Source organism: Vanessa tameamea, chromosome 7 (genome assembly GCF_037043105.1).
Source record: "Vanessa tameamea isolate UH-Manoa-2023 chromosome 7, ilVanTame1 primary haplotype, whole genome shotgun sequence".
NCBI classification, from domain to species: Eukaryota; Metazoa; Arthropoda; class Insecta; order Lepidoptera; family Nymphalidae; genus Vanessa; species Vanessa tameamea.
In genome coordinates this window covers 11334938-11356648 of record NC_087315.1, presented here as the reverse complement: position 1 = coordinate 11356648, position 21711 = coordinate 11334938, and the positions used below count along the sequence as shown (strand labels likewise).

The window sequence follows — 21711 nt, the reverse complement described above, 5'->3', positions numbered from 1 at the left end:
GTAACTTGCGCAGTTATAATATTAGTCTTATATAAGTATTAAGCCCGGATGTATACAAAAAAATAACCTTAGAATAATTTAGAATCAATAAAATCAACTGCTTTTCATTCAACATTTGAATGGCAATCTGAGTTTGCTCCGGCTATAAAAATCTCAAATAGAAGAGAAACCTAGAATTTTTATAACACTTCACAGCTTTTCAATCTAGACGTAGCAGGTAAAAAGTAATCAACTTCGTCAAACTTCTCGAGTTCCCAATAGCATTGAGAGCAGATTAAATGAAATTAATTTAGAAGTTTATAATCCTTGTTAAGAACTTATATCGGCCAATTGATAACAAATTCTCTGACTTTAAAGTAAGCCTATTAAAGGAGAATTGAATAGAGAAGAGATCTATCTTATTGTGTTGTGTATAAAGACCACCTTATATTTCGTACTGAAGAATTAAGGAATGTTTTAATCAAATAATATATCAAAATTGTTGATTTAAATCTATGATTTCGCACTTAATATATTAACATTGATAAAATTAAATAATGGCTGTTGAATTGTTAAGAAATTTAATGTTAATATATTTTTTTAATTTAAGTATATTCAGGTAGCGTTTCAGATATGACAAGAGTCAAGAGTTAATTAGAAATTAAATGCAAAATACTTGGTAAATTTTCCAAACCAAAACCATTATAAATTGACGAAGATTTAAATTGATAACAATAACCTTACAGTTGCTTATCTCTGACAATTAAGACGGTCTGCTGTGAATAAAATTCGACCTTAATTCACAGTGTTAGAGTTTAATTTAAAATTATTTAAATTTCTTCAACAAATACCAAGTTTTGAATGTCTAGAATATCGGTGTACTCCTGGCATTTTGGTTATTTATGCTCAAAGCTTGTCTATGAATTTTGCCTGAGTAATTATTTTTCACCAATGTTAACATAACGAGACGATTTTTTTTGTTATTCTGGTAAAGATATTATTACTGTGCTTTTATGTAAAGGTTGTTTTTTTTGAGATATTTGTTTGCGTTGTATTTCAAATCTGTTGTGTAACTATTATGCAATTATAAATTTTTGTGTGTTGTGATTTGTAAAATGTCTATGGCGAATTAATTCGTTTCCTTTTTTTCTGTGACCTTTAACACTTAATATCTGTTTTTTTTTAAAACATAGCCTAACTAAGCTAACTTTTCGAGTATTATTTTAAAAGTAGCTTTGAATTCATTTATTATCAAAATTTTGGTGAATAAATAATAATGACTTCAAATCGAACTAAACTGCAGTGTTACATAATTATTTTAATAGTTAAATGTTTAAAACAAAGGCATATATGTACATTTGGTACCTACGTCAAATTTATCTGAATTAATAAAGGAACAATGTCTTAGAACGGCCTTGTCCTGTCTTAGAATAATTTCCCTTAAATTTCAGTAAGTTCTTGGTCCAAGGACTTCTAACATTACTTTAAGCCGCTTTTATAGACATGACTATCTGCTGTCACGTTTATACTTTTATTTTCTACTATGAGCTGATTATCAAGATCACCAGGGAATAAGTGGGCTAGTATGACATGATGTAATACTTATTTAATTCTCGGCAGCTGTCGGCGTGCTCGAACCCACTTGCAATTAGCTTGCCCAGTTCATAATGATCATTAAGGTTATCACTAGAACACGCATTATCCGTAATGGATGATATTTCAAAGATTATCTAAATGTAGCTTATGTTTTGGAAAAACAATAGCAAGTAAATAACGACCTATATTATAAGTTCGAAATTATTTTTTTAAATAAAACGAACATGGTTCCAAAATAACAAGTGGTGAATTATGATTCCGAACTTAAACCTCCAAATTTCTAAGTAGCTGAAAATTTTAGGTAAATAGTTTAGACGTGTCGTAAATTGCTTAAACAAACCTCGCAAGATAAGCTTACAGAATATTATAAGGCACCTTATCAGTTTATTTGCTTCAGCTATTTAATTCGCGGCCAGAATAAACAGCAATAATGTAAGTTTTGCATTAACGCTTAGTAATTTTAGAGCTCATTTTAAAAAAAGGAATAATTTGTAAGACATATTATACAGTACTAGATACTAGACGAAGATCTTGGAGTTAGTATTATTGTTAGAATACAAAAATGTAATCTTGTTGATTGATTGATTCAAAAGTGTTCGTACTTCAATAAAGTATATTTTAATTTACTAAATATGTTTTTGGAACGAAGTTCTTTTACGCGGCTTACAGTAGAGTGTACTGGCAGAAATTGTCCTGTAATAATAATGCGTTATGCAGATGACCAGACGATCTTTCCATCTCTCTCTTTCTCTATCTCTCTATCTCTTTCTATTATAAACAGTTTTAAACAGAATTATTATAAATGTGTTTTTTTAATCTTTTTTTATTTGCATGGGATTTTTTATAACAATTTTATTTCTTGTCATTTATATATTTTTCAAGCTTTGTAAAAAAAAAAATCCATTTCTGTTATTTAATACAAAATATATAACAATGGCAACTTCGTTCCAACCGATGCATCTGTTTAAATATGTATATTATCTACTTATAAACAAAAATAGTTATTTCACGATCAATTTATAACAATCAACTGTTATCACAATAACAACAGCTATACTGTTTAAATCATTTTAATGATAATCTATCATTCATCGTCCAAAACGAGATTTTATATATGAAATATTTCAGAACAAAAACAATGCTAATAAATATAAATTGTTTATTTCAATACTTAGTTATCACTTCAACGAGTTCAAATGCAGTTCATGATTACATTATTACGAATGTCGTTTAGAATGTCGGTCACAATCAGAAGGCACGAGGACAATAAATAAGAATATATGTAAATAAACAGGAAGATGATATTTCCTTCCGGATTCCCATGACTCGGTTTGACAGACATGACGTGACATTTACAATGGTAGTCGTGTCTTTCACAATGCCGTGTAACATTCGGTAATAGGTCAAAGAAACTGTGTCATCGGGGCGATGCTAATCTCTTAACGTACGTAATTATTGTACTGTTGCCAACTAGGAGTTTCCCGCGAATTAAAGGGGTAATTCGAATGGCATTGTTGGTTCAAGGCTTTATGAATTAACCCATTTTAGTAACATATAACATTGTAAGTTTATGCATATAAATTAAAAAAATACGTGTACGTCTCGTGACGCCCGACGGAAGTGATAACTTAAAATAATCTAAGTCGAACTATTTAATATTGATTTTTTTATGTTTAAATTGTTTAAGGAAAGGTTATTTATTAGTAAAATCTTTTATTGATTATAAAATATAATTTATTCTTAGTTACAATTCTTTAATATGTACATTAGAATTTTGTGTATGTACGTACATACGTATTCAAGAATTGTAACTAAGAATGTATCGGAGAAAGTGAAACCAGACAGACCAGACAGACTGGCGCCGTACCGCGTTACGTAACGAAGCGGTTTACCCTCCCATAAGAAGTTATCACTTCAAAAATATATTTTAGTAAGACTAGTGTGCAATAAATAAAATTAAAAAAAAAAACAGAGACTTCAAGATATGATGTTATGCAACGGTGTGAAAACCATGAAGATTTGAAACGCACGTTGGATTCAGGTCAAGTGCCGACTTGAAGAAAAGACGCGGCTACGTTACGCACTTCACACTGACTCTATCACAGAACATAGAGTTACTTAGTAACTGACAGAGTTTCGGCTTTATATTTACAGAAAATTATACATTTTTATAGTACTTTTATGTTCAAATTACTTATAGAATGTTGTGTCAAATAATCTTGAACTTGAAGAAACGAATCACTCGTGCTTATATTCCCAAAACGAGAATTGAAGTACATAGTATACTAAAATAATATCCAATGTTTTGGAGGCTAGGCTTTTGTCCTGTAGTAACTATTTAACGTAACGAAAATGACATAAGCGCTGAATGAAGCGATGATGAAAATGAAAAATTCTAAGTATCTAGATTCACATAATGTTTTACACTTTACCCAGTAAGGGTTCGGGGCCAGGGTTCTACTAACAAATAAGATATATATCTCAATCAAATCTAAACATTATCCGTCGTTTCAGCCGTTTTCATGTTCTACAAACGCACGATCCAGTTGCGGTTCGGTCAAAGTTGGATTGGTATAGAATCAGAACCGTATCATTACCGTTAAAGTAACTAGAATTTGCTCCATGTACTGTGCAGCCCTGTCGGTTATTACATACAGATCCACCTCATTACATGACGGTAAAAGCTATTGGTTTACATTATAATTAATAAATATAAATATTGGACAACATCACATACATTACTCTGATCCCAATGTAAGTAGCTAAAGCACTTGTGTTATGGAAAATCAGAAGTAACGACGGTACCACAAACACCCAGACCCAAGACAACATAGAAAACTAATGAACTTTTTCGACATCGACTCGGCCGGGAATCGAACCCGGGACCTCGGAGTGGCGTACCCATGAGAACCGGTGTACACACAACTCGACCACGGAGGTCGTATTATTATAATCATGTTCTTAATGTGTATTAATAAATAGAATCACAAAAATGTTTACAACACTTCTGATATTTTCACTATCAACTTCTAGTTATTTTTATTCTAAGGTCTATTCAGATATTATTCTTTTGAGAGGACGCCATTTTGTAATACATTTTATTTCTTTCAGTTCTTAGCTCAAGTAATGTTTGCTTGGGAACAATGGCCACACGAAATCATTTTGGGACCTCAATACAATGCTCGGTGGATGATTATTCCGATTTTATATGGTAATTATTCATAATAGAAGATTCTAAGTAGGGCTGGCAATTAAGTGATTGAGGATTTAAAATAAAAAGGTTTAAGATAAATTAATCCAAAGAATCCGCAAATTTGTTGCCATCCTTATAGAATTGAGACTTAATTTGTTTTAATAATGTCTGACAGAACAATTTCAATAACCGCGTGATACTTTGAATTACTATAATTTTTTTTATGTACAATTTGTTTTTTTGCTGAATGGATAACGATCTCTAAAGAAGGGAAGGTTATTAATTCAGATTAATTTTTGCGTATAGTAACAAAATTCATTTTAAAGTTTCATAACAAAAAATTGTTTGGAATACATTTCTAATTAAATTATTGCTATTATTTTCACCATTCAATTAAATAATACTTATTATAATTAAAATGTATTTAGTAATTAAATTTTAGAGCATGTGTCAAATAAAGTGACATTGCGTGTCAAATAGACATAACAAGCTGATGAACATAAGCTTTATTCTCACGCACGCTGTAAAACTAATCACACAATATAGACAAAAATCATTCTATGACGTTTCAATTCCAATTTAAGAAAATATATTCGCAGATAAGATTATAATTGTTAATAAAAAAATAGTTGTATCTAAATTTCAGATTATAAGTATAAACCGTGATCGTCTGTTATTTTTTTTTATTTATAAATTCTTGCTGTTTATTGTCCGAGTCTATGGCTTCCCCATTAATATATATCTTCTTATTTCTAGAATCGTGAAAAAATAATTCTAAATTAAAATGAAATTATTATTCTGTATTTAAGTAGGCTCATAAAATCACATTTGAATCGTCATTTTATCATTTTACACAGTTGATTAAATTTAAAGCTACCACCGGTTCGCAAAGTAGATTCTACCGAGAAGAACCGGCAAGAAACTTAGTAGTTACTCTTTTCCACCATTTTAATTACACAGTATGTCAATAAACAACAATTATTATTTTTTATATATCCTGCCTAAAAGTCAATCGATACTAAGACCACGCTTTTTATCCTTGTTATAATCTTGAGTAGTATGCATTATTTATTTAATATATTATTATTATATTATGTTGTTTTGACAATATGATCTTTAAATTGTTTTAAAAGATCAAGTTAAAATAGTTGTGTAATCTCATTCTAGAAAAGAATACTGTGCCCCAAAAAGGATTTACTCACCAGTCATAATATTATCTCTTATAATCTGCACGTGTCGGTCCCGATCTGGTCGTGTGTGTTCGTGCCAGAACCCGACCACATGACCAAGTTCGTGGACCACTATGCCGAATTTGTCGCAGTTCTTTCCAATCGATATAGCTTGGGCGCCTCCACCTCGCTTTCCGACGAAGGAACAGCATCTGTATTCATTTAAACAATCACTTTAAATATTAAATAGAACTGACAAAATAGATAAAATAGTAACAGCCCTTAAATGTAACTGTAACTCTTAAGTTTTTTTTTTATTGTGTCATTACCACACGTAGACATTGGCGATATTGACTATTACTTTAATTACCAACGCGCCACCAACTTTCGAGCTAAAATGTTATGGCCCTTGTACCTGTATTTACACCAGCTCACTCACTCTTTAAGCCGTAACACAACAATACTAAGTAAAACTGGTTGGCGGTTGAATATCTGATGTAGGTAGTAGATACCCTGACGAGCTTACACAGAGCCTTACCACCAAGTATAATAAAAGCTTTTTGTCATTAATATGTGAAGAATATTACCGTTATATATATGTAAAATTATCAAAACAATAAGGGCTATATATATACATATATAAAGATTTGAGGGTAAAAATTCCTGTGACGGTTGTTTTAGTAGAGTTTTGTCTTTCGTAAATGTCCTTTTCGAAGCAAAACGGGACTGCATATCATCATCAAAATGTATTGCGTTATTTACTATTGATAAATTAAATAAATGAAATTTATCATTTGCAGCCCTGTCGCAATTATTTTTAAAGGACAGCGAAAGGACCTTAGTCGCTAGTAGTGTGCAACTGTTGCCAGAACCGATAGCCCGCAATGAATAGTAATTAATAAATAACCTTTAATAATCTCGTGTACCGGTTATTATAAACGGTAAATGAAATAAAAAAATATATTATGATTACTTTCGTTTGGTGTTCATACTGTCGTGTAAAATTTTGTCAACCAATAATAGTGTTTTCATGCTTCTGTTGCATATTGTATATTTGAATATTGACCGCGAAATGAACTGTCGAATATTAAAAATCGTATGATATAAAATATTAACAAAATTTAACGTGCTACGATATTTTTTTGTATATTTCTTTTAAGTATTATAATAATTATTATAGTCAATGAAACTTATCACTTCCGAGATTTCACGATCGTGTTCTGCGGTGTGTTTCAAGTTTTTTCTTATACTTTACTGGAACCGATAGTTCAGTTGATAGATTTATACCATCCATTTTGTTTTAACTCGCTACAAGAAGACTCCTATTCTATTCAATCGATCGCCCTGACTTTTTTCAAAATTGTCAAAAGTCTATAAAATTACAATTTATGCCGAAATTTTGCATTTAGCTCTAGTTTCAAAGTACATGTTTGGAATAATATTTGTATATAAAAGTTTCGTCGTTGACTCGTACAAGATTTACAGAAAATCGGGTCGAAGAACAGACGGCTGACAAAACTGCATATCCTGCTGGAGTCACAAATTACGAGCCCGGTAATTGGTCCATCAAACATGTCATGCAAAGCTATAATTTGCTAATTTGTAAGATAAATTGGTTGAATTGGCCTAAATTTACTTATTTTGGCGACTGTTGACTCATTTCGTTGGATTTATGCAATTACACGTTCTCCATTTTATATAATTTATTACTATAATAATGATATTTTCTTGGCTCTGTGAAACCCCGACTGGGTAAGTTCCTACTCTACCACTAAACAGTAAGCTAGTGAAATTACAGGCCAAACTTGTCGATGTTAGGACTAGTTAATATTTCTAACAGCGCTTAATGTCTATAGATGTAATTGACCACTTGCCATCAGGTGTTCAATGCTGTCAACTCTACGTAAGTAATAAAAAGAAAAAACACATACGTATAATATAGTTTAAACCAACTTAATCTGGTCGCTTTATAATTACGTAACTAATGTGAACTGAACTTGAACCAACTATTGTTAGGAACCGGACTCACCCGCAAGGTCTTTCAGTGAAAACAATGTAATCCTTGTGAAGAGCTGAATCTCGTTCCACGAACTTGACACACGTAAAGTTTTCCCAATGCCTCATCGCTTGTTTGAACAGGGACTTATGTGCACCGCTGAAGTTACCATCGATTTCGTATGGTATCACACCGTTCTCCCAGATTCGTTCTTTTCGATTTGTAGCCGCTCTGGTGGTACGATGTCTTGTTTTTATCTAGAAACAAATATTTTAATAATTTATTGCCAATTGTCTGAATTAAAAGCGAGTGTAATTACGCAGCTACTTATAAAATTAATAATGATATATTAAGATTTTCTCTAAAATGCGCTTTATCTTATGGTGTAAGTTTTATGTATATTGGTTTAGAAATTTGTTCAAGTAGACGTTACTAAAAAAAAACGACTTCTTATTTCGAAGATTGAATATACCTTACCTTATTTTCTGAATTTACTTACATAACGGATAATTGGTCATTTTAATTTTGTTAACTTTTAGAATATCCATTTAATTTTAAAATCCCCTTGGGCAGATGAATAGATGACATGGATCTGAACAGAAGGTAGGACAATCCAGAGAAGAATCACTCACTTTTTATGAACTTATCTTTTTTTTATACTTTTACTCATGCTTGGTTGTAAAACAAAATATCCTTAGAGAGCGCACATCTGACGTAAGGAACTCTGCTACATAATATACTCTCTAGAACTGCACTGAAGTACGAAGAGGAGAAACTCTTGAACAGTGGCTCGTGGGACTTTTACGGGACATTATTTAATGTTACATAACTTATGTTACTTAATGCTAATAATATGTTGTTGGCTTTAAAACAATTTAATCTACGCTTTAACAAAAGAATTCTCTTAGTATACAAAGTAAGCGCCAGTTGGAGTGTCTACAGGATACATTAAAACTTTACAACCGTTCAGCCCGAGGCCTGCGACGCTGTGGAAAGGACTTCAGAAAAGTTTTTCAATTTGTACTTTTATAGCTTTACGACTAACCATGAACGAATCGCTAGACGGAATATTGATTTTATTGCTATTTTTACAGTTAACATTGTTGAGAATTTCCTTATAAACTTTGTAAGTCATTAAACATAACATTAGATAATCTGAATATGGAAATATACCTCAGTATAATTATATCTGCTTTCACTAGCTTCTAAATCATCGTCGCTGTTCCGAAAAAACCAATCTTGAAAATGTTGATTTTCTTTGCTTTGAGTGTTATTGAATGTTTTCTTAGGGGGCGGTTTGGCTTCGAATCTTTCCTCAAACTCATGTTCAGGTATTTCAAACTTTTTATATTCTCCATGTGCTTTGCCGCTTAATTTCTTTCGATGTCGAATAAGTTTTTTTTCTTTTGATATTTCATTACTCCTGTCTTCATCGGAATATATAAAGGCATTGCTATTCGTCCTTTCACCAGATTGAATATTCCTTAACCTAAAAAATACAAAAATGTCTTTAGTTGAAATAGAAAATTATACATTAATTAACTTTTTTAAAAACTTTTGTCAAAATTCGACTCTATAATGCTGCGGTCCGGTTCAAGCTTGAGTGAGCCAGTGTAGTGACACAAGGACCGTGACATTTACAACGACAGATGTACTGGTTTGAAGAGGAAACTAACCGCATATCATCATCATAATACACAGAGTTAAACTGTGGTTATAATTATAGTTAGTTTTGTATATTAACTGCAGGAGCATGTCAGTGACTGGTTTTTGTGAATGCTTGCGTACCAGTGTAATCTACCCATATATTTTGTATGTTTCGCTGTTGGCCTGTCTAAATAAATAAATATAAGTTGCCATGGTGAACGGCGCATTGGGAACTTTACTTTACTCTGTATTTATATGTAACCGTCGAAGTATGCCGAGCCCGAACCGTAGGCACAAGTGACAAAACACTTTAGTTTCAATGGATGGAAGTATTAATTAATAATTCTAACAAAGTCAACATACATTGGTTGTCAGTACTTTCCATCGGGTGTTCTATTTGCGGTGCAATTCCCGATTGTAATGCCAATATTAATGTGGTTAACATCATGTAAACATCGATTTTGAATTTATCCATACTAATATTATAAATGCGATAGTAACTCTGTCTGTCTGTCTGTCGCGCTTTCACGTCAAAACTACTGGACCGATTTAAATGAAATTTGGTACACAAATAGTCTAGAGCCTGAGAAAGGATATAGGCTACTTTTTATTTTGAAAAAGTGCTGTAATGGGTTGAAAAGGGGGATGAAAAATTGTAAGTTGTTGAAAGTATTACCATTTTTAGGACTAGAAGCGTAAAACTTATATTTTGGTCTATATACTTATAAACTAACATATTATGACACCCGAATTTTGGAAATTCTACCCCTAAAGGGGTGAAATAGGGGTTGAACGTTTTTATGGAAGTCCGTATTTTTTTAAGTTAGAAACATGAAACTTTATTTTTGGGATGCTGATTAAAAAGGAGTAGATACTTATTTAAGTGTGTCTGCATATTCTACCCCTACGGGGGTGAAATAAGGGTTGAAAGTTTGTATTGAAATCCGTCATTTTTAAGATAGAAACATGAAACTGTATTTTTGGGATACTGATCAAAAATGAGTAGATATATATTTAAGCGTTTCTAGATAATCTACCACTAAGGGGGTGAAATAAGGGTTGAAAGTTTTTATGGGAGTCAGTCATTTTTTAAGTTAAAAACATGAAACTTTATTTTTGAGATACTGATTAAAAATGAGTAAATACGTATTTAAGTGTTTTTGGATATTCTACCACAAAGGGGGTGAAATAAGGGTTGAAAGTTTTTATGGAAGTCGTCATTTTTTAAGCTAAAAATATGAAACTCTATTTTTGGAATACTGATTAAAAGTGAGTAGATACGTATTTAAACATTTCTGGATTTTTTACGCCTAAGGGGAGAAATAGGTGTTGACATTTCGTATACAGGTTACTCTGGAAGTCCGTCATTTTTAAATTTAGAAGCATGAAATTTTATTTCTTGGCTACCGATTAAAAATGAGTTGATCCGCATTTAAGCGTTTTTGGGTTCTACCCTAAGGGCTGAAATACACACCAATGTGGTATACAAAGAGGTCTTAAATTTACCTAATATTTTAAGTTAATTTGTAAATATATTCATATTCTGCGCGAGCGAAGCCGCAGGTAACAGCTAATTTTTATATACACTCAAAGCGAGCCGAGATGGCCCAGTGGTTAGAACGCGTGCATCTTAATCGATGATTTCGGGTTCAAACCCAGGCAGGCACTACTGAATTTTCATGTGCTTCGTTTGTCTTTATAATTCATCTCGTGCTCGGCGGTAAAGGAAAACGTCGTGAGGAAACCTGCATGTGTCTAATTTCAACGGAATTCTGCCACATGTGTATTCCAGCAACCCGTATTGGAGCAGCGTGGTGGAATATGCTCCAAACCTTCTCCTCAAAGGGAGGCCTTAGCCCAGCAGTGGGAAACTTACAGGCTGCTAATGTAAAAATGTAATGTAAATACACTCAAAAATAGCAGGATAACCTTTTTGCATCACGAGTATTTTATTTTAAAAGATTACATTGAAGAAAAATGCAATCGAAATTGACCAATTTTTTTTCTAGAAATTTCCTTGAAATTTTTATTTTTAGTGAGAATACCAATTAATGAGGTGCTATTCTGATCTATTTTATTGCAGTACTATTCTGTATTCACACTCGAACCTAACAGCGGAACGCGATCGTGAAATGATAGAAAATGGCATTTGACATGAAGTACAATAATTGTAACACGTAAAGGACACTCGCAACACAAAAGCGTGTCAACGTAAGTTAGCTTCCAACATTTCACGAGTGAAATGTGTAAGTTGTTACCGAAGATTACGATTAATTTAATTGCGACAATAGTGTTTTCGTACACAATAATGAACTGTAATAATCCATGACAACACAAAATAAAATAATTTCTCCTACGTATTCCAGGGTTCACAGGTGAGAATCGTTACGTAGCATAACTTTGGTGTTGAGGATGCTAGTATATACTCGTACAACAAATATACGTGCGTTCAGTGTAAATAATACGGCACACAACCACAGATCAAGATCACGAGAACAAATCTCGATAATCATAAATAATTAAAGCTATGTTAAGAATAAATGAAATTTCTATTTCTGAAATTAATGACCCTTATGTTTATTTATGTTTAATAGGTAGGCGGATCGGCAAATGGGCCACCTGATATAAAGTGGACACCACCGCTCATAGATCTATGTCTATGATGGTTAGTATGGTGCATATATATTTCTAGCAGTGCATAGGCACTGCTAGAAATATTAACCATCCCTTACTTCGCCAATGCGCCATCAACCTTGGGTACTAAGATGTTATGTCCCTTGTGCCTGTAGTTACACTGGCTCACTCAAACCAGAACAAAACAATACCAATTATTGCTGTTTGGCGGCAGAATATCTGACGAGTGGGTGGTACCTACCCAGACGGTGTGCACAAAGTCTTACCACCAGGTATAATTAAGTCGTGTTTGTATTATTTAATTATTAAGTATCTTACCGTCTTCCATTACCGTGTCTTCTTCTTCGCCGTCGTCTATGATTGTATGTATTTCCTATTAAACTCTGTAAGCTTTCAGTTGGCTTAAGAAGATCATTAGCCTCATAAATTTTGTCATATAGTTCTTGACTTGTTTTATTTCTTAGAAATTTTTGTAAATCTTCATTATCTTCGTTTAATTCATTCGTTGGCAAAACTCCATTCGTCGGAGCTGGAGCGACTGTCATATTTTCAGGAAGATCTTTGAATTTTAAATTATTATTATAATCACCAGTTATTTCGCGACTATTGCTCTGTATTTTGTTTGTTATTTCGTCCATTTTGTTTGAGTAGTTTGACATCTGAATATTGGGATAAAGTTCATCGAGGTTTAATATATTATCCGTTGAAATATTAACAACTAAGACGCCATCTTGTTCTAAGCTCTCAGACTCCGTTAAATTGTCTACGATATTACTTTGGTTTAAATTACTAAGTCTACTTTGATTGTTGAGATTGTGATCATCTAAATCTTCGCCAGGAGGAATTTTACCATTTTTCATTAAGAGAGATCTATCAAGGCCTGGGGGAATTACCTAAAAGTAAAAAAAGTGTTTATATTAATGTCGTACTACTTGATGGTTTTTATGAAACAATAGAATTATTGTTGTGATTAAAATGACTTACCTTAGATATAACAGAAACCTCATTATATTTCTTTGGTTTCTCTTGTGAAAGTGGTAGTGGTTGCTTAGTTCGTTTTCTTAATATATCAGGCAGGCCTTCCTCTTCCACTTGAAGTCCTTCTAGAAGCACCTCTTTTTTAAGTCGCTCGACTTCTTCTTGAAGTGATTTATTTATTTTAGATGTGGTTGGGGCAGTGTTTGGTGGCTTAAAGTAATCGACATCTGGAATTGCAATGTCACCTTGGAAGTTTTCTGAAACAAAATTATAATGTTTTATTATGAAAATAAATTATATGGTTTTATTAATTTATATTAAAAAAGTGTTTTTTGTAAATCACAGATTTTTTATTTTATCTTAAAACAAGGATATTTTTCATAAAATATTTAATATTAAATAATTGCATAAAAGTATTCCAAAAACTAAAAAAAAACACCTTATATTAAGCTTTACCTTTTATAGATAATTTTATAATAATGTGATTGGTTAAAACGAAAATAAATAAAAATCTCCAAAATAAGAACCCGGCTAACTTTAAATTGGTTAGTATAGCGAAATAATCGTTTTATGAAAGGGATCTCTCATTAGAAATTTTGTCAGTGAAATCTCCCAGAGGAAATCCTTAAGCCTGTCCATGTTACCATTATCATACTAGGGGTTAATCTGTCTTTGATGATTATTATATCCCTAACATAATCAGAAAAGAGGATTACTGCCAATTTAACGGAGTTCTTTTATTAACTCTAATTAAAAAACATATTTATACTTAATTATTTATAAGCCGTCTGTAAATTAAATTTCAAACATGATAGATTTTTTTTTTTAATTTTCATGAATAATTCGACGATGGCACAGAAACATATTTTTAAATCAAGCCCGCATTGCACCATTGGCGTGACTGTAGCTATTAAAACGTGGAACACAAAGTAATAGAAACAAGAATACGTACACTCATAAAACTGTTCTAATTTATGACTAATTTGCAATTAATATCAACAACTAATAAGTCGAACAAATTAATAGATACCCGTTTATTTCTATTATAAAGCTTTGGAGTCTGTCTTCTGCGTTTGTTTTCTGAGTCTTTAAAGAGCGGAGTTCTAATCATACATGTCAACCGATCTTTATAGTCCTCTGACTTGGTGAATGTAATAGGCATACAGGTAATCCAACAAAGGCACAGCTTATAATTAAAGGTAAAAGTATACAACAAACTGGCAATCAATTCACGCGTCGTGAACATCGATTCAATTATGTCGAATAATCTAATTCGAAATTCAAATTCGCAATAATTCGCGAACATCGCTGCAAGCGATTAACAATATACATCTGGTGTTGCCATAAAACGTAATGACCCCGTGTTCCTGGCCAGCTGCGGCCTAACGCTGCTTGCCAATTAATTAATTTCCCATACTACACGACGCGAATTGGACGGCATGGTATACAATGGCTGCTCATGCATGAATATTCATAGTAACTGATTGATTTTGGACTGCTGTGTGGTTTTACAGTAAAATGTTGATTAGAAGAACGATACTAGTTGCTAGAATCAACATATTCTGAATACAAGCCCAGCTAGTACCAAGGTGTAAATTATTACAATGTTTTTTTAGTTAAATGGCAATAATACGAGAATGACTTTTGTCCTTATATCTTAAGCGTGATCTTCTGTTTCTATACCTGTTTAATCGGTAGTTTAGCATTAAGGCACCTTTCTAAAAACTAGCGTTCTAGGTGATAAATAATAAATTTATTATAGAATTACTTGGTGGTAGGGCTTTGTGCAAGCCCGTCCGGGTAGGTACCACCCAGTCATCAAATATTCTACCGTCAAACAGCAATATTTAGTATTATTGTATTCACTTTCCGTTCCTATCGTATTACCCTCCCATCAGATTATAACAGTGATAGAATATAGTGCACTTGTGTTTGCATTACTTGGTGGTAGGGATTGGTAGCCCGTCCTTTTAGGTACCACCCAGTCATAATACTATATTCTATCGCCTAGCAGCAGTACTTAGTATTGTTGTGTTCCGGTTTGAAGAGTGAGCTATAGGTTGTTTTATAAATTTCGCACGATTAAAGACACGGGTATAGCTAGTTATAAATATTTAAGAGATGACACGCTTGAAAATAGTGTATCACCACAGTTTACGATCAGGTCGAGCACCAGGTGTCGAAATGCCGAATGACCGATGTGACGTCACGAGCAGTCATAAGCTGTAAAATCTTAAAATACCATTATCTAAAATGATTTTTCTAATATAGAATATAATAAAACACCAATTCATTCTTGTCACGTAACTGATAACAAAAAGGCGACTATTGATTAGCTATGAAAAGGGCGTAAATAGAATGCGAGTAAATTACCGTCGTCAGGTTTCAAAGGGCATGCGAAACGTGATTTCTGTGTATCCTTTTACGCAAACATAAAAAAACAACATAAAATGCGTTCATTATAACGTCCTTGCGTTACGCATAAGATTAGTGTATTATTTAAATCATTATGTAATAAACTGCACTTGTAAACGATGAAATATATATATGTTTTTGGTAGGATCCGACTACCATTGTTCAACTTTATGCAATTTATAATTTATATGTCGTTTTGAATAATCTTATTTTTGTACAGTCTCCCTTTCAGACACATATTAAGTTATACGTACGTATGTATACGTCACCACACAAACTTTTGTTTTTAATTGGTAGCTACCGCCTACTCATTGTATGTTCTGCCGCCAAACAGCAATACATACTTAGTACTGCTGTGTTCCGGTTTGAAAGATGCGTGAGCCAGTGTAACTACAGGCACAAGGGACATAACGATGTAAGGAATCGTTAGAATTACTTACAGCGCCAATGTATATGCTATTGCCAGTCCGCCTGCCTATGTTTAAAAAAGAAACACACAGGTACACGAGCGTTAACTTAAAATTTAAATTTCCTAAAATATGACTTGAAAAATAATCATTTATATAAATATATAAAGAAAAAAACAATTTAGCTTTAATTACATTAAAATATGTTTTTATAATTTAAAAAAAAAACTTTCATTTTATATTTATTCAAAGATATAACATTCAGCTACATCAGAATGTTTTATTAGTAGAATATTAAAAATCTAAATATTTGCAGGACCTTCTACAAATATTGGTCAAATGGGACAGTTCCGTGTAAATAAACAAGTGCCGTATCATCTAGATTTCAATTTTTTTTATTTACGTCAGTTATTGAAGTTAAAACCTTGTTTTATCAACCTTTCATAAAAAATGTCGCCTCTCTTTTTAGAACACTTGGTTGGAACGAAGTTGCTTTCATTAAAAAATTCGTGTGAATTAACAATAAAGAAAAATCAGTTTAAATAATATTTTAAACCGTATATACTAGTCAGAAACAGAGAGAAAGAGAAAGACGAGAGGGGAAGATCGCCTAAAGGGGGGATATCGCTTTATCCTCCCATGACGAATTCTGTTTAGTTTACTCTACTGCAAGCCGCGTTCTTCGTTCCAAAACATAAAGCCGAATTATAATCTCCTTCTCTGAACTAAGCTAGAAAGAGTAAATGTTTTTATTATCTGCATAAAATGACAATATATTCAAAATTCTGTTCTATAAAGTCATAAAAAATCGAATGCAATTTTGGCCGTTAAAAAGAGATAAGACTTTCATGTTGGCAACATTGTAAAAAAAAAACCGCATAGTGCTGATTTATGTTGTCATTCCTTTCTGCTGTCATGTGAAATGAACATTCATGTGCGATTAAAATAAAAGCAATCGCCACAATCACGCTATTTGTTCTGAAGTGGAAACTATAAAAGTTCTATTACGAGTTCATAAATCTTGTTTGTTCACCGTTGTTACGTCGTGTTGATGACTGGGGCAAATATATTGTTCCAGGCGCAATTTCGCTAAATTGTATTAGGGATCAACGATACGATATGTTTAGTACAAGTTACGAGATGTGTACAATTAAAGAAAGCCTTGTTTATCATTGAAATTAATTTACGATAAGAAATATTTAATTAGGACTTAAATGAGGATAAACTAATTAAAATAAAGAATAAAATAAAAATAAAGTAACAGTCTTTAAAGTTCCCACTGCATGGACAACAGTGAAGACGCGGCGCGGACACTAGTATCCATATATCCATAATAGAGAGATTATAGAAAAATTAGCCAAGTACCATTCAGACCAGATGAGGAAATCAGAATTCTAAGAAAATTATTAAGAACATGGAATGCTACTATACAAAGATTCCGAGTCAACGAAGAAGCCAACATAGCAGAGTTCAATGCAAATGCAATCGGTCATCAAATTGCAAACTAAAAATTTAAAAATTTAAATTGTGATGCTGCCTCGCAATAAAACTATGCAGGTACATTAAAATAATATCAATCGAATTATAAATTATATACAACAACGGCAAGGACAGTTGAAGAAACGAAATTAAGCAGATTTTCTCACGACGTTTTCCTTTACCACCTAGCACGAGATGATTTATAAACACAAATTTATATGAAAATTCTGTGGCGGTGGCCCGGGTTGAACACGCAATCTTCGGTTAAGATTCACTTACTCAAAATATAAGACTAAAAATAAAAGGAATAATAAGAAATCGCCTTTGAATAACTAACTATCGTGGAATGACGGCAAGGATGCTAGGAGTATTTCCTTAATCGAATCTTTGGACGAAAAATGACATGACGGCGTTACTTGATAGTAAGGCTTTGTGCGGGAGCTCTTCTGGGTAGGTGCCAGCCACTCATCATAAACTACCAAATAATAATATTCAGTATTGTTGTGTTACAGTTTGAAGGGTGAGTGAATTAGATACGTAATATGTATGTGATGTTGTCAAATATTTATATTTATCTTAGTTCTCAAGGTTGGTGGTGCTTTGGTATTGTAAAAATTGGTAATTATTTCTAACGGCGCCAATGTCTATGAGCGATGGTGACCACTGACCATTAGTTTGCCCATTTGCTCGTCCACCTATCTATTTTATATACAAAAGCCTTCCTATTACCAATGGAGGCAACGATGAGGTGTTATGTATATAATAAAGATATTTGGACTATAGCTCTAAAGACTTGAAGATTTAAATGTATATTATATTCTATCAACTAAACCTTATTTTTTAATCAAGCTCGCAAAATGTGTAACTTTTTATGAAATCTCTATTTTAGAGTTCTCTAACTAGAGTTTTTTTCAAATCTAATGCCAAGGTATTCGTTAAAACAAGAGCTTGGATATGAACTGATTATTTCTATCTTCAGATATTAAAGTTTTTATTGAAAAATGTGCAAATCTTGATATTGGCAAAGTGCTTTTCTAGTAAAAATCCTGGCGTTTGTAATTTAACTAAGTACTTAGTTCACTTTAATATTACGTAATACTATAGTTTCGATCCCACTCAAAATATTCTGTATTCGAATAGGCTTTTGTCAAAAGTTTCATTTATACAATATTGGTCGCTTATCCATCCATCCTGAAGTTAGAAAGTTGCGCCTGGACACTTACCGTTCGTGTCGTATTGTCTTCCCATCAGATTTTAACAATAGAGAGTGCACTTGTGTTTGCATTACTTGGTGGTAGGACTTGACAACCACACAACAATACTAAGTATTATTACAACAGACACAAGGTGCCAGCCACTCATCACAAACTGCCAAATAATAATACTCAGTACTGTTGTGTTACAGTTTGAAGAGTGAGTGAACGTAATATCTTAGTTCTCAAGGTTGGTGGTTCATTGGCGATGTAATGAATTATGTTTTTGACGGCGCCATTGTCTTTGGGCAGTAATGACCACTTACTATCAGGTAAGCAATGCCAATCTGATCGATTTCAGTTGCTCATCATTATCAGCACGTAATGCATAGGTTATCAGTGATGTTGATGAAGATGTACCTAGCAATGAGAAAAACATCGATGATGATAATATCTCATGTCATTTTTAAAAAAAGAGAGATTTCTTTTCATTTATTTTCCAATTTAAGCTATATTATAACGAAATTTATAATTGTCACTATAACAATTTAGATGTGATAAAAATGTTTTACTGAATATTTTCGTTATTATTATAAGTAAGTTTTAAGCAATAAATATAATGAAATATAGAAATAAACATATGAATATACCGCTCTTGCTTGTCGTGTTGCGTCGTTGCGAAATCTTTATGTATAATTTAATCAGAAGGCGCAATGCACACAATTGAATCAGATAACAACATTTTGTATCACTCGTATTATTCAGAAGCGAAAATTGTTTCGTAAAAAACATAGCATCTAGTAATCTATGCTAATATTATGAATACCAAAATAACTTCGTCTGTTTGTCTGAGGGTCTTTCATGGCCAAGCCACGTGATGAAATTTGGTAAAAAGAAAACTTGAAATAAAACCAACGACATACTTTTTTTATACTAAATACCTGATGACAAACCCCTAAATCGCGAACGGCGCGGCGCTTCGGACGACAACTACTAATGTATAATAAATACATTTCTTTTGGCTGATTAATTGAAAATAAATTCTACTATTGAGGAATTATTATTTAAAGCCATAAGCTTAATTAGACTTTGTTCTTACAGGCAAAGTCGAAGTTGACTGTAAAACATGACGTTAAAAATATCAAAGTGTTGCGACATTTACTTTAAAGTTATAACGTTAAAAGATACAAGCATGTTAATTTCGTTAAATAATTTAGATGTTGACATTTTAATGGTGACATTTGTAAATTACAAAAAAAAAAAAAACATTAAATATTTAAAACAAAAGTAAGTAAATTATGTTGCTTTTTTCAGTTGTTGGCGTATTCAAATGTTAGTCATTGTTTTCACTTAATATATATTTTTATAGCTCTTTCTTATCTCTTATGTAAATGAAGTAATAAAATTAATGTTGCATTTAGTATTTTTATTTCTATACTTGTTGTTCATACTTTGTTGCTCTATTAATAAATAGCGCAATGGTTTACGTTCCGTCTAACTAAGTGAAGAGTTGCAGGTTCGATCCTGTCCCCTTCCCCTAGTACAAGCTTTAAGCATAATTGGAGGGATAATTAGGAATTAAAAATAATAATAATACCTGTAAATATAATCTATGCTCGTTGATCACTGGTTACTTCACTCGCTCGTACATAAGTTAGATGGAATTTAAAACACAGACCTAATTTTTCATTTAAAATAACTGTTTATATAAGTTTACTTTTATGGTTAAACTTATCTGTACTAATGTTATAAATGTGATAGTAACTCTGTATGTCGGTCTGTCTGATAATCTTTTACGGCCAAACCACTGTACCGAATTTGATCAAATTTGGTATTAAGCAAGTACATAGATAACTTGACTGAAATTTCTCTGATTTATAAAAATCTCCATCTTAAATGCAAACGAAATGAAATGTAAGGAATAAAAGTGGATATGTTTATTCTGACTGTATTTCTTGATAAGTGGCCATATTTCGACAATATTTGGCAATATAACCGTTCCGTTGAGCCGTAAGAGGAGTAACCTCAGACGAACACAGATTAATGAAAGTGTCAGAAATGGCATTGGATTTTATAAAATGAATTCTGTTTCACTTGTATCGTATACATTATACTTGGACACGACTAGAGTAAAATTTTTGTACTTAACATTTCAAAATTTAAGAAATATTAATACAAAATTGATGGATAGTACGTTTTATTTCTGTTACTAAGTTCTTTATATCGTACATTTTATTTCTATTATAAAATAAAAGGGAAAGAAACCAGACTATCTCGGAAAATATTGTTATATTAAAAAAGTACTAGTATAATTTATTTTAACATTATTTAACTAGACCAGTAACCAAAGTATTGCTGCATGGCGAGAGAATATTTAATAAGGAAATAAAAGGACTTTATATTTTACCATCAGCCACCTCTAATATATTATTTAGTCTGTGGTGTAAAGTGTTCCTGGCAGCTTGATATAATATATTAAGGTTATGTCCTTATAACAGATTTTTACGGATATTTTCTGGACCATACCAATTTGGAATGACTAATTCATACAACTTCTGTTGAGTTCTTGTTATGATTATAATTAGTTTTCATAGCTTATATATTATGATAGTTTTTATGGCACGGTACAGAAATGGCGATGCATTAAAGTTACACGTTATGAGTGAATTTTGGATGTGTGAGTGCGAGTTCTAATTTACATTTATTAATAAACGATATTTGAGTTTATCGCGTTCAGGCAGACAAACAGATAGACAGACGCGGAGGCGGGAGGGGTCACTTTGTTTTATAATATTTAGACATATTCTTCAACCGTATAATTTAGCCCGATGTGATGGGCTTCGATGTTTTCATTATGAGCATTGTGTGCTCTTAGAGCTATTTACTTTATTAAAAAAACTTAGTCCTACACCGGGACGAGGCGGTTGAATCGGGGTAAATCAGAATGCCGAGGATCATTGAGACCAAAGTATCTCCCATTCTGGATAAAGGAGCCTCCGATAAAATTTCTGCAAAATGCGACCGG

The 21711-nt window shown here is 32.4% G+C and overlaps 1 protein-coding gene across 2 annotated transcripts in view; it reads right to left on the bottom strand.

Moving 5' to 3' along the window:
- Nucleotides 1–21711, bottom strand: part of LOC113398316 (tolloid-like protein 1) — a 108294-nt gene that overhangs the window by 17424 nt on the left and 69159 nt on the right. For both annotated transcript variants that reach the window (XM_064215418.1, XM_026636978.2), the window contains exons 3-7: nucleotides 13199–13449; nucleotides 12533–13107; nucleotides 9107–9422; nucleotides 7967–8190; nucleotides 5971–6149 (exon numbers count right to left, since the gene is read on the bottom strand). In XM_064215418.1, coding sequence (XP_064071488.1) covers nucleotides 5971–6149; nucleotides 7967–8190; nucleotides 9107–9422; nucleotides 12533–13107; nucleotides 13199–13449 — 1545 coding nt within the window. The remainder of the gene's footprint in view (nucleotides 1–5970; nucleotides 6150–7966; nucleotides 8191–9106; nucleotides 9423–12532; nucleotides 13108–13198; nucleotides 13450–21711) is intronic.